Source organism: Centroberyx gerrardi, chromosome 18, assembly GCF_048128805.1.
Source record: "Centroberyx gerrardi isolate f3 chromosome 18, fCenGer3.hap1.cur.20231027, whole genome shotgun sequence".
NCBI lineage: Eukaryota > Metazoa > Chordata > Actinopteri > Beryciformes > Berycidae > Centroberyx > Centroberyx gerrardi.
Genome location: NC_136014.1, coordinates 17,291,960 through 17,305,002, shown reverse-complemented (window position 1 = coordinate 17,305,002; position 13,043 = coordinate 17,291,960). Strand labels below are relative to the sequence as shown.

The 13,043-nt window shown below is 42.4% G+C and overlaps 2 protein-coding genes across 3 annotated transcripts; one reads left to right on the top strand and one right to left on the bottom strand.

The window, feature by feature from the left end:
- Positions 1 to 688: 688 nt before the first annotated feature.
- chgb (chromogranin B) lies at positions 689 to 5,721 on the top strand. Of its 2 annotated transcripts, XM_078289929.1 has the most exons (8): positions 689 to 769; positions 1,011 to 1,057; positions 1,172 to 1,265; positions 1,833 to 2,901; positions 3,034 to 3,312; positions 3,578 to 3,677; positions 4,125 to 4,235; positions 5,530 to 5,721. In XM_078289929.1, the coding sequence occupies exons 1-8, from the start codon at positions 724 to 726 to the stop codon at positions 5,608 to 5,610; spliced, it is 1,827 nt and encodes a 608-aa protein (XP_078146055.1). In that variant the 5' UTR covers positions 689 to 723; the 3' UTR covers positions 5,611 to 5,721. The 2 variants fall into 2 exon arrangements, with proteins under 2 accessions (XP_078146055.1, XP_071779461.1); XM_071923360.2 differs by having other exon boundaries at positions 1,833 to 3,312.
- A 249-nt stretch (positions 5,722 to 5,970) lies between these two features.
- Positions 5,971 to 12,597, bottom strand: trmt6 (tRNA methyltransferase 6 non-catalytic subunit). Its single transcript, XM_071923361.2, has 12 exons — positions 12,279 to 12,597; positions 11,832 to 11,962; positions 11,555 to 11,664; positions 11,008 to 11,099; positions 10,817 to 10,900; positions 10,574 to 10,698; positions 9,724 to 9,894; positions 8,834 to 8,961; positions 8,561 to 8,646; positions 7,760 to 7,862; positions 7,322 to 7,408; positions 5,971 to 6,696 (listed from the first exon to the last, which is right to left on the bottom strand). The coding sequence occupies exons 1-12, from the start codon at positions 12,383 to 12,385 to the stop codon at positions 6,535 to 6,537; spliced, it is 1,386 nt and encodes a 461-aa protein (XP_071779462.2). The 5' UTR covers positions 12,386 to 12,597; the 3' UTR covers positions 5,971 to 6,534.
- Between the last annotated feature and the right edge of the window lie 446 nt (positions 12,598 to 13,043).

Sequence of the window (13,043 nt, the reverse complement as noted above, 5' to 3'; positions counted from 1 at the left end):
TTATTGAGGAATGCAGTTGGCTGAGTTCTGTCTCAGACATAAGCTAGATTTCTACTTACAATACATTTAGCTCAGACATACATTGTGTCTACTTACACTTTCTTTACAAACACAAAGGGATACATACACACACACACTGAGTCATGGTGCATCACATTGAAATACTTAAGCAAGCATAAAATGTAGGATACATTTGGAGTTGGGGATACAGAAGTATTACATAACTTCATCCAGAGGCTGGTGAAAACCTCCTTTCAAAGACGACAAAAAAAATGCAAGAGGGGCTTTTCCTGAATGAATTACCTGCCCGTCTTCAGGCATGTCACGACATTAAACACAAACTTATTGCGTGGACCTAATTCTGAACACTAACAAAATCTGTCCGGATTGTCACTAATGAATCGTGGCACTAATTAAATCAGCATTGCCCTGCACAGAGTGGCTACTTTTTGCATGCATCTAATTTCGATGATCACCTTCTTCGCAGGTCTAATGAGTCATGACATAATACAGCCTAAAGCCTTCCTCCCACGCCTCTTCCAGCCCACTCCTCTCCGTATTTGAGGCGCTCCTCTCCTCCAGCAGTCAGAGCAGAGGCGCCCAGCCAGCGGAGCTCACTCCTGCCGCCAGCTCCTGCTATACGGAGGGACGGGAGTTGGTGTTCAGCGCTTTCGGCGTCAAACTCTCGAAATACTTTGTCGGATATACCCTTATCTCGCCAAGATGAAGCTTGTTTTTGTTGTTTTGGCGGTTGCGTCCATCTTCACAGGTAGGTGATAATGTTTTCTTTCTTGCAGAGTAGATGAACTTAGTTTCAGCACCATGGACAGAGACACGGCCGGCCGGGACGGGCTGCATTGCGCACACTTTTTCTCTCAGTTGACCATTTCTCCACATTAAATTAACTGTGATCCATTTACTCTTATAACCTGTTACGGATATTATCATGCAGTATCGCAATTATACGTTGTACTCACAAATTTTGACATGACTATTTTTTAATCGTGCAGAAAATCTAGCGCTTCCAGTTGGAAAAGAAGGGCAGAGAGAAGATGTGGTATGTTTTTCTAATGCAATTTGATAACTGTAAAGCAGTATCGAGAATCCAATGTCTGAAAAGGAGTAGAGGTCTGTATTTTCCTGAGAGAGTCCGGTTATTTGTGCATTGCAGGTAACACGGTGTTTGGTTGAAGTCTTGTCCAAAGCTCTCTCCAAACCGGACTCTCAGTCGCTGGATCAGGAATGCAAAGAAATTCTCCAAGCAGGTTTGTAGCACAAGGCGACCTATTATAATTCAGTTGCAGTCATTTATATGGAGATAATACATGATTTTAGTGACTGGAAATTGAGATACTATACATCAGGAAAACAGATCATCCAAATAGTCCAATGAGTATAGAGATAAGACACAAAAACTGAGCCAAGCACTTGTCATATAGGCTACGGTGCATATTGAAGTGAATCCATAGTGACAATTTAAGGTCAGTGCAGTTTGTTGATGCAGCACTTTTTCGCTGTCAGGTCACTGAGCCACTGAAGAGCTCATGGATTCCTATGATTCAGACAGAGAAAATAGTAGCACAGTATATCTTGGCAACCAGCTGGTGACATAAATAGAGCAATTCACATTAGCATGTTCACAGTTTTCATGGCACTTCTCCACAGACGAGGCTGGTTACATTAAAGATAAAATATTCAGGATTCTTCTTTTTGTCTTTGAACACAGAGCGAGTGTAGACATTTGATAGAAACCAAATATTAAACAAGTGATTCACCAAATCATGGAGTATAATAATCTATAGGGGTCTGATCTTCCTTTTCTTCTGTTATAGGGGTTAAACATGCCCCACTGGACAAGAAGAATGAAGAGTTCAAAGAGCACGGAGAGGAGCCTGAGGCGAAGGGAGCAGATGTGAAAGACATCGAGGCACTCCTGAAATCTGTGGAGGAAAAGAGAGAAAACCCAGAGGATGAGCGCAGCCAGGAAACCTGGGACCTCGGCGACGAGAAGGAGAAGAGACACGAGAACGAGGAGGAGGATGAGAGAGAGAAGAGGAGCAACTGGAGAGCTGGAAGATACCACCAAAAGAAACACAAACGAGGTGAAGATGAAGACGGTGAGCGCAGTCAGGAGTCCTGGGGCGTAGATGATGAGAAGGATAAGAGATCAGAGGAGGAAAGTGAAGAGAGAGACAAGAGGAGCTGGAGGCCCGGAAGGTACCACCAAAGAAAACACAAACGAGATGAAGAGCCCTCAGAAGACGAGAGGGAGGAGCAAGAAGAAGAACGTAGCCAGGAGTCCTGGGATCTAGACAAAAGGAGTGGAAAGGGGGACGACGGAGAGAGAGACAAGCGCATATGGAAACCCACACACCGCTACCACCACAAGAAAAAGTATCACAAGCGTGGTGACGAGCTATCAGAGGACGAGGGAGACGACGAACGCAGCCAGGAGTCCTGGGGTCTCGACGATGAGAGGGACAAGAGGGACTGGAGGGCCGGAAGGTACCACCAAAGAAGACACAAACGTGATGAAGAGCACTCAGAAGAAGCAAGGGAAGAGCCCGAAGAAGAGCGCAGCCAGGAGTCCTGGGGTCTCGACGATGAGAGAGACAAGAGGGACTGGAGGGCTGGAAGGTACCACCAAAGAAGACACAAACGTGATGAAGAGCGCTCAGAAGAAGCAAGGGAAGAGCCCGAAGAAGAACGCAGCCAGGAGTCTTGGGGTTTTGATGACGGAAGAGAGAAGAGGGAGTGGAGGGCCGGAAGGCACCATCAAAGGAGACACAAACGTGATGAAGAGCTTTCAGAAGAAGCAAGGGAAGAGCCTGAAGAAGAGCGCAGCCAGGAGTCCTGGGGTCTCGACGACGAGAGAGACAAGAGGGACTGGAGGCCGGGAAGGTACCACCAAAGAAGACACAAACGTGATGAAGAGCGCTCAGAAGAAGCAAGGGAAGAGCCCGAAGAAGAACGCAGCCAGGAGTCTTGGGGTTTTGATGACGAAAGAGAGAAGAGGGACTGGAGGGCCGGAAGGTACCACCAAAGGAGACACAAACGTGAGGAGGAGCGCTCAGAGGAAGAGAGAGAAGAGCCAGATGAGGAACGCAGTCAGGAGTCCTGGGGTCTAGACAAAAGACACGGAAAAGAAGAGGAAGAAGTAGAAAAGCGTATATGGAAACCGACACATCAATACCACCATAAGAAGAAATACCACAAGCGCGGCGGAGGCTCCTCTGAAGAAGAGGAGGAACAGAGGAGTGATTCAGAGGAATACGAGGAGGCGGCCAAGGGGGACAGAGACGAAGCTCTGAGGTACTTCTATTTGATTTCTCACTCACTATATGACTATATGTTTTCAGGGTATCCCAGAATCCATGAACTTCTGAATTACACTTTATACTATTCAATTGTGCAAGTGTATATTCTGCAAATAAAATTAATTATACAGAGTTCAGCAATATACACAGTCACCAACCAAATTCAATTTGGCAAAAGAGATGACTGAGCCCCACTGGCAGTTTACATGACTGACATGAAACCTTTGAGAGTCTGGGATCTAACTGGAGCCGTTTGTCAGGTATCTGACGGAGAAGCGCAATCCATGGATCTACAGAGGCTACTACCATCCTGCCTGGTTCAAAAGGGACACAGACGAACACACTGCAACCTCAGATAAGGTATGTGTGGTAGATACGTTTTTGTGCTTGATGTAAAATAGAAATGTACTTGCAAAATGTTTGTAGCTTGCTTTTTAGAAACTTAGAAGACTCTAAGAGACTTAAGCTTTTACCTAAACGCATTGATACAGGAAATTAACCTCCATTATCAATTATATTTACATTAAATTACAATTACAAAATTTGGGCTGAATGCTTCACCAAATAAGACAATAATGAGCTTTTAAAAATAGAAAAAAGTATAAAGTAAATATATATAACACATTTTTGATCCACTCTCCCTACATAGTAAGTTTTGACCCAGCACCTCAACATCCTTCAATGGTTTACACATTGAAATAATTGAGTCCATTTCAATTTTACCATTATCAACCCATGCACTTTTGATAGGCATGCCATCATTTTCAATAGTTCAGAGACAAACTTGGTCTGCCTTAATGTGTTCAGATGGAGGACCTGGCCAAGTTGTTGAGCCATAAGATGAACCAGCTGGCCAGCCATTCTAATCAAGAGGAGAGGAAGAGGAGCACACACCAGAGACCACTTACCCCTCAGGAGGTAAAATTCACAACAACTTCATCCACTAAATGCAAACAAATGACCTTTAAGGCTGATGTGGAAGATGTATTTGCTGTCGCGTTGAACTTATCAAATCATTAGCTACAAACCACTGAACTGAAAGAAAAAAAACTATAGGCTGGAAGATAAATAACACTCCATATACATCCATATAAGTCCAACTATACAGTGGAACCTCAACTATCTGAAACTTGGACTGATTTAGTGACTTATTTATGCAGAAGGCCTCATAAGCATAAAATATGCCAATGCAAAAATATATGCTGATCGTAACTAGTAGAAAAGTAAAAGCATTTAACCTGCAAGAGACAGTGCAAATCATTTTAGATTGGATTCATTTGCATGTTTCATATTTTGAATAACCTTCGGTCCAGAATGTCAATACATTTCATTCTGCCGATCGTCTATTCCACAGTATTCATAAACAATATTCTACTGTATATTCAACTGACCTTGCAAAGCCATCATGCACATCGAGTACCTCCACACGACGGTTCCACTGGGGCTAGAAAAGCCACGCTTATTATGGAAATCTTAAGGGTACATGGAGATGTCAGGACTCAGATTTAGCCTTCAGAATTACAGAGCCCCAGTGAATATGCAACTGTGCAAATGCACATCAAAACAATGTCCCACTTGAGCATGTCCCAGATAGGTTGCCCGGCCAGTAAATTAATAATGTAACCAATATATTCATGGCCAACAGAGTGTTCTGCAACTCTGGCATGCTTAAAGGGATGAAATAGTACAACCAAGATATCTATTGCCTTATTCAAGTCATTTGCTATTCTTTGCAGCATCTCTCTCTCTCTCTCTCTTCTGCTCGTTTTCTCAGCTTGTCTGTCTCCTTTTTCTGTTTGTACTCTCCACATCGTAGTTTTATGAGTACTGCAGCAATTGCACTAAAAACCTCATGATTACATCCTCTCTCCCAGGGCAACCTGAGTGTCATAATACCCCTATTAAAAAGAGGAGTGCTGTGGCCCGCGGAGTACTCTTGATCTTGTTACATTCTTTGGAGCACCAAAACAAATCAGGGAGTGTGGGGAGGAGGGACTTATTAGTTGTACAGCGCTACATTGCTACATCCAACTCTTGGGATTTTATTAGGGAATGCTTCAAATAAATGACCAGTAACCAATTAAGCAAATTTAGCAGCAGGCCTGGGAAAACAAGGGCAATTTAACATCATATGATGCTGATTTCTGTTCCATATAGGTTCTGAAATGGATGGCCATGAGTTGCTGACTTACACATTTTCCATGTTTTTCAGGAGAAAGAGCTGGAAAACCTCACAGCGATGGACATGGAGTTGCAGAAAATTGCTGCCAAGTTGCATGAAAACAGGGAATAAGCCATGACAGACAGCATTTCAAGACTATCAATGGATTACAGCGATCTATGGCTACCAACTTAGTGTGCTTACAGTGTTTTAAAAAAAAGGAAAAAAAAAACAAAAACAAAACCCTGGAGCCTTGCCAAAAAGATTTTATCAACTTGTTTATCATTGTATTTGTGATATTTTGATGTCATCAAAATAATCAGCATGGGAATGGTTTTGATGTTTATATATACATATTAAAATATGAAATTAATAATATATAGCTAAGCCAAATTGCAATTTCAATGATTGTGTTCTCAAGTTTGTTCAGTCTGCACTCAATAAAAGGAAATATTCTGGGACCAAACAAATACCTCTCACATGTTAAATTATTTATTGATGAAAAAAAAAAAAAGTATCTTCCCACATCAAGCTCATTACAAAGATTATTTCATTTTTAGAACTGAGTTTATTCTGGGCAGAATGCAGATATAATCCACGGTACAAAGCTGCATAAGCAAAACGGCTCATTTTCTACATGGCACTTTCTGCTGAGGAATAACAAAATAAAAAAAGAACAACTCTCTGTTAAAACCTAGAAGCAGGAGAGGATTAACAGGGGAAAAAAAGCTTTTTACACCTGGTCTCAAGGGACGAGACACAGAACTATCGCTTATTCTCCACAACACAGAAGATTCGGATTTTAGCAGTTCCTTACGCAACACATACAGTGAGCTCGTATATAGCCTAACCTGGCATACAGTACGCTCTTCATCTGCACCGATCTGAAAACACAAGACGGGAGAAACCGTAATGATGAATGCAAACCAGACACTCTGTCTCCCTTATTCCAGATGTGTCAAATCAGTTTAGCTGAAAAGAAAGTCATTGCCAGAGGAAACCACTACAGGCTATTGGCAGTGTGCCCTTATAGAAGTCAGAGACGTCTGTAGTTGTTTATCCTTCAGCCTCTGTCAGTTTGAGTCTCTTTGGCGCTGGCTCCTCAGCTCTCTGGGAGCCTGCGGGTTTGGAGTTGTCCGTGGCAACTGTTGTCCCTGAGAGGAGGTAGCCCCCACCCCCGCTCATCAGCAGCACAGGATGCGTCCTGTTAGGCAACACCTAGGGACACAACACAGAATTACAGTCAGAGGTCATTAGTTCTATAGGAAGAGCAGGAGGAATAACACTTGGAGCGTGAGAGGAAAAAGGCCCTTTGGCCACTCATTACAGAGCCAGTCTCCACCGAGTACACAATTTTAAAAGATGTGAAAAAGTGGGGAGGGGGGGCGACAACAAATAGGGGTGTGTGTGTCTGTGATAACAGATCACCCATCTCTACATGGGGGCAGTGGTCATTTTCTGGTGGCAAAGCATTTCACGCTGCCAAAGGTGAAATACCTGCCTTGACATCACTGATTGATGTAAAGCAAATGGCTCATTTTCTACATGACACTGCTGAGGAATAACAAAATAAAAACAGAATATCTCTGTTAAAACCTAGAAGCCGGAGAGGATTAACAGAAAAAAAAAGCCTTTTTTTAACACCAGAAGTGGCCAGAAGTGCAATACGGTTGAAAGTTTCAGCACATAAAGAGCAGTGCAAACGATTTTCTGCCCCGAGAAGACTTGAATCGAAAAATGTAATTAAGTACAGGATCAATGCTTATCGCTCCATAGAAGCCGTATAACCATGTTTACAGCTCAAAAAACATTATTTAGTGCAGATTCGCTCTCTAAGGATTACCTGGTAATGTCTGAGCCAGGAATCGGTGAGTCTGAGGTTGATAGTACCGCCTTGTTCCTTGAGTTTTGTGTAGCACTCGATAAGAGGCTGCAGGGAAGAAAGAATGAAGGGGGGGAGATGGAAAAAGAGTCATTAAGAGGAGAAGTGTAGAGGGTCAAAGAGTAGATGCACACAGAGTGGGCTTTTTAGCAACACAAGCACAACTGAGGTAATAAGTGCAGGGGCATGATGGTTATTGTAACTCGTCGGCAGTGACAGGGACGTCCACTGCAGTAATGTAATAAGGACATTTCCCACTGGAGGTCTGAGCAATAAGCCTGTGTGTAATGGCAGTTAATGAAACATCCGTCTAAGAACATTAATTAGCCTCGTTCATTGGGAGACCATCAACGGTGCTGCTGTGGTTCTAATATACACTGCTACGCATGACGATCTTACCTCTTTGTATTGGGAGTACACTACAAAGGGCCTGGAGGGGGCGAGGAATTTGAGCAGCCCCATCAGAACGGGACACGGGTGAAACCGACTGGCTATGACCAACCTGGAGGTGGGGAACAAACAGATGATCAAGCAAACCTGCCCAATCTGAAATACATTCTCAACAGCACAGTCCCTTATTGGAAATGTGCAGGTAAGCAATATCGTAATTTAGCTTATCCGTGCTATATCTGAGCTATAGCCATATGGCTTACTGATATAGTACCTGTTGTGTACATTAATTTCATATTTAATGGAGCTGGGTGAGAGGGTGATTTACGGAGAGGCTGGGGAATTGTGTCACAGAGGCACAGTTTATGGTATGGCTGCTATGATGTTAGAGGTGACCCAGAGGAATATCAGTTAGCGACCAGATCAATACTTGCACCGTACTTGACTCTGACGACAGCCTCACAACACTTCACCCATCAATCACAAAATGGCTACCAAGCAAATCCCTTATTTTGTAGGACAGGAAACTGCAAAGCAATCACTTTGTTCACCTTGTGAGGGCAATGAACACTAATCATCACTGGATGAATGCGAAAGATTTATCATGACTTTGATGACAGTACTTCACAATGGTCGGATAAAATACCGTTTAATTAATCGTTTGTCAATTTTTCCATCTCCTGTAGATCAATTTTAATTGTTGTGGCTCACTATGGTCCAATCCAGATTTAATAAAGCAGAGGTGACAGAGGAGGAGAGTGCTGCTGAACAGAGGAGAACGGTGCAGAGGAACAGAAATGTGACACTGACCCGTCTGCATTCCTCCCCTCCAGCTGGGCGGCAGCTGCTGCCAGCTTCTTTCTCTTCTCCTCCATCTTCACCTTTTTCTCCTGAGCCTAAAAAAACCAAAGTCAAGACATTAATAGTTTCATCACTTCTCTGTCCGCCATCTGATTTTGATTTCTCCATTTTTATTGTCTTCAAGTCAGGAGTATAACTAAAGTGTGATTAGTAGGTGATTGGACATTAGGCTTGGGCTAATATTTGATATTACTGGATATCGCCCAAGCCTAGTGGACATACTTTGACTTCTTTGCGTTTCTCCCTCTCTTCTCTCTCCTGGTCCTGGGCTGGGTCAGTGTTGGTCTCCATGCTCTGTTCCTCCGGCTGGGTCTGCTCCTCCTCTGCAGCCCTGTTGGACTGCCTTGCATCTGCAAAGATGGAGGAAAACCAGAACTGTCAGAACAGTGTCACGGAATGGATGTGATGATGTCATCGTGTCATGATGTAATTTATGGAAACAGCTTTCCTGAGGAGATTCGGTCTGACTCTTCTCTGGCATGTTTTAAGACTCACCTTAAAACACACTTTTATACTTTCTATTTTTATTATATTCATCTATTTTATTTTGTTATATTTGCACTTTGAAACCATGTTTATTTTAGTCGTTTCTCTTATTTGATTGGATTTTGCATCCAATGGTGAATCATTTTTATTCTGTTGTGTTTTTATTTTGCTTCATGTTTATAAACACTTTGTAACTCTGTTTTTGAAAAGTGCTATAGAAATAAAGTTTACTATGATTATGATTATGATTATTATTATTATCAATGTTTCAATTCTAACTGCCAGTGACCTATTAGCTATTAGGAGATGTTTTCAAAGGTTGTGCTGTACAACCTGTCTTATCTTTTGGGTGCAGGTATGTTGACCTGACCCTGATCTTTTTGGCATGTTTAGCAGCAAAAAACTAGATTAATAAATTAAGAAAATTAATAAATAAATACAAAATCCTGACAGTAAGTGAGCCCTGGTGGTGCGATGGACTCCAAACTGTGACTTGTGACATCATGGGTTTGAGTCTGGCTCACAGCGTTGTCACATCTCTCTCTCGCATCTCTGACTCACTACTGTGTCTCTAAAACAACAAGGCCTTGAAAATCTTGAAAAAAACAAAAACACACAGGCCCTACCAGCAGTGGGGTCCTTGGCAGCGGTGTCCAGCGTGCCTGCCAGCAGAGCGTTGACATGGCAGATGGGAAACTCATGCAGCGTATCGTGGAAGTGAGCGGGGAAGCCAAAGCTCTCCACGCCTGCCCGGACCGGGCCGCCTCCTGGGTACATTTGGATCACTGAACCGTAGCCTGGATGAGGAGGCGAGAGAGGGCGATTATATTTGTGAAAAGGGCAGAGGGAAAGGCTTTGTTTAGAAAGACTGTGTACAGAAGGCAGATACTATGTAAAATGAATTCTCTCTGCAAAAACTGAAAATAGAATCCTTTGGTCAAAACAATATAACTAACGGGGGCAAGACATTTCAGGTGATTTTCTACATACTGTAGCAGAATTCTAAAATTATTTTACCACAAAAAAATCACCTGCTTTCATGGTGAGTGGTGATGTCTTAAAATTGCTTACTTAGTCTTAATAGCAGCTAAAAAAACCCCCAATGTATTAATTTTCTAATGATATGAAATGGAGAAAGGCAAGAAAATGTCAGCATTTACGAAAGTGTAACCAGCAAATGTTTGGTATTTTTACTTGATAAATGATTAAATCAATTGATTATCTAAATTACAATTGATTAATTGGTCATTTGTACTTACTGCTATTTCTTTGTTTAATGCTCACTTAGCTCAGTAGCTGTGGGGGTGGGGATTGGATTTGGACAATGGTTATTGTTCTTATGACTATTTTTACTGCGTCTTATCTCATTTTGTCTTTTGCGTCTGTTTCTCTATTGTCTCACCGGATTGAATTTCCCTGTGTGGGATAATAACGTTTATCTAATATAATCTAATTTTCTGCCGATCGACTACGCACCGCCCATCCTCTCCATGACGGATCCCAGCACGAGGCCAGCGCAAGTCTCGAACACCAAAACTTTGCTGCCAGCGTGGATGTTTGCCAGCGTCAACATCTGGGCAAGTGTGTCGTACCGCAGGTGGCTGCAACACAGAGACACACACACACACGGGCATAAATCATCTCTTTCTGATGCAGCAACACCAATCATTTTAATGGCCTTCATGTTGGTCGATACTGTTAATCCATCAGTTGACTCACCAGATCTTCCCCGGCTCGCGGCCGTGGTACATCATGGCCAGGATGCGACACGAAGGCTTTAGAATCATCACAGTGTTTTCATACCTGCAGCAGCACAAGACAGGAATAAGTAATAACACCGCCATTACCACAGCCTACATTATATTTTATGTCCGGCACAGATCGTGGATGAATCACCAGCAGTGACTCACTTCTTCTTTTTCTTCTTGATGTACTTCTCCTGTGCAAACTCGGTCTTATCTCTGAATGTTGAGCTGTTCTCTATAAGCTTCTGAATGATTTCCTGTGGAGAACAGAAGCACAATATGGGGTTTTAAAAGCACCATAAAACATGCATATTGTTTCTGACATTTGTATACTGAACAAAAATATAAACGCAACATGCTACAATTTCATTGATTTTACTTGGTTACAGTTAAGAAAATCATTCTATCGAGTGAAATTCTTGGCAAAGGAGAAACTCTCAGCAACAGGGATGTAAACAAATTTATGCACAAGATTAAAGAGAGATAAGCTTTTCGTGGATGGGATATTTTATCTTAGCTAATGAAACATGTGACCAAAACTTTACATGTTGCATTTATATTTTTGTTCAGTATATTTGCATTGGCTCATAATTACAATTTCGATTATCTATTTATATTTTATGTGATTATTTGATAAATAAACAGAATACCCAACACAAGGCGGTGCTATTATACTTTCCACTTATATGTAATTGCAAGTTTATTCATGTACCTGGCCCTTCAGACCTTCCTCTTTGAGTGTCTCAATGTCATCCCTGGTAAGTTTCTGAGATTTCCCATCATCCACTATGTTTCTGTTGTCTGTGCCTGCCTCCTTTGCATCTGGGGAGAACAAGTGAACAGATTAAAAGAGAAAAACTAGTAGGGACTCTAGGTATCAAAGGTTAACACAGGTCTCAGTGCCAGACAGTGCACTCATTCACTATCTCAACTGTATAGCTCCAACATTAATGTGACTGGTACATAGGACTGAACCGCAAGTTAGATACCGCTGGAGCTCTCTGTGTTCTTGGGCTTCTGTGGTTGTAATGATCCTCCAGATACAATTTCAAATGTGGTGCTGTACAGCTGTCCCACCGCCTTATCCAGGAAGAACCACTGCTTCTCAAAGACCACCTTCCTGTGTGTTCATCAGACAAAATCAAAGATGATATCAGACGAGACAAAGACAAAACAGAATAGAAGTGAGTGAATCTTTACTGCAAGCAAATAACTGGAAAACAGCTAACAAGAAACTACCTCTTAAGCTGACACTGACAACCTACAAAATGTGAGCACTAACTGATAGCTTACATTTCATGCCATCAACCCCTGCCCAGAGACTTGGTGATGTCCCATTAACAGTTTACCTCCAAAGCTAATTATCTAACGTTAGTAAGATGTCAGCTAAGGCTTAGTTCATGTGACAGAGGCATATTTTACAGCTTCAGACTTACTTCTTCTGTTGAATCTGCACAGCTTTGAAGATATCTCCCCGTTTCAATACAACATAGTCACCCTCTTTCATTCTGTACTGGGAATCATCGTCTCCGTTGTCCGCCATAATAAGGGCGACACACTAGCTCAGTGTCCAGCTGAAAAGCTAATGTCACCTTCAGCAAAATGTTTAGTGTCGCCGTTCACAAGGCACAGTTCAAAAAGGCACTAGTCCACCCTGAAATACAAACAAAATACCGTAACTTACTATTCCCACGTGCTAGCTTGCATTTCCCTAGCTTCACAGGACGACTAGACGATAGCAGATTGTACTACCGCTCTTCATCGTAGTCGCCTGTGATTGGCTGACTGGTTTTCGTTGAGCTTTGTAGCCAATAGACGCGGAGTGCGACGATTCCTCACTCCAGCCCCTCGGGGCAGAGTGAAAAAGTAGAGTCGAGAATTATCGATAAATGTCAACTTCTTGTCAGGTCTACCTAACGTTACATGGACATGAGCGGTTACTGAAATAACAATCCACGATATGAATGTGCTTTACACCGCAGTTATGTCTGTTATGAGGGGCATTGATATTAAAATTACCTGTTATGTGGCCACAGGTGTGCGTTTATCAGGTAGGGGAGAACGGGGTAAATTGAGCCTGTGGGTAACATGAGTCACCCCTTGTATCTAAGTTACCATACACAAAATTAATCATGTGATCACAGATTTAGGAGGAGCAGTTCATAGGAAGCTTTAGTCAGTCATCCCTGCCTGGCTTGGTT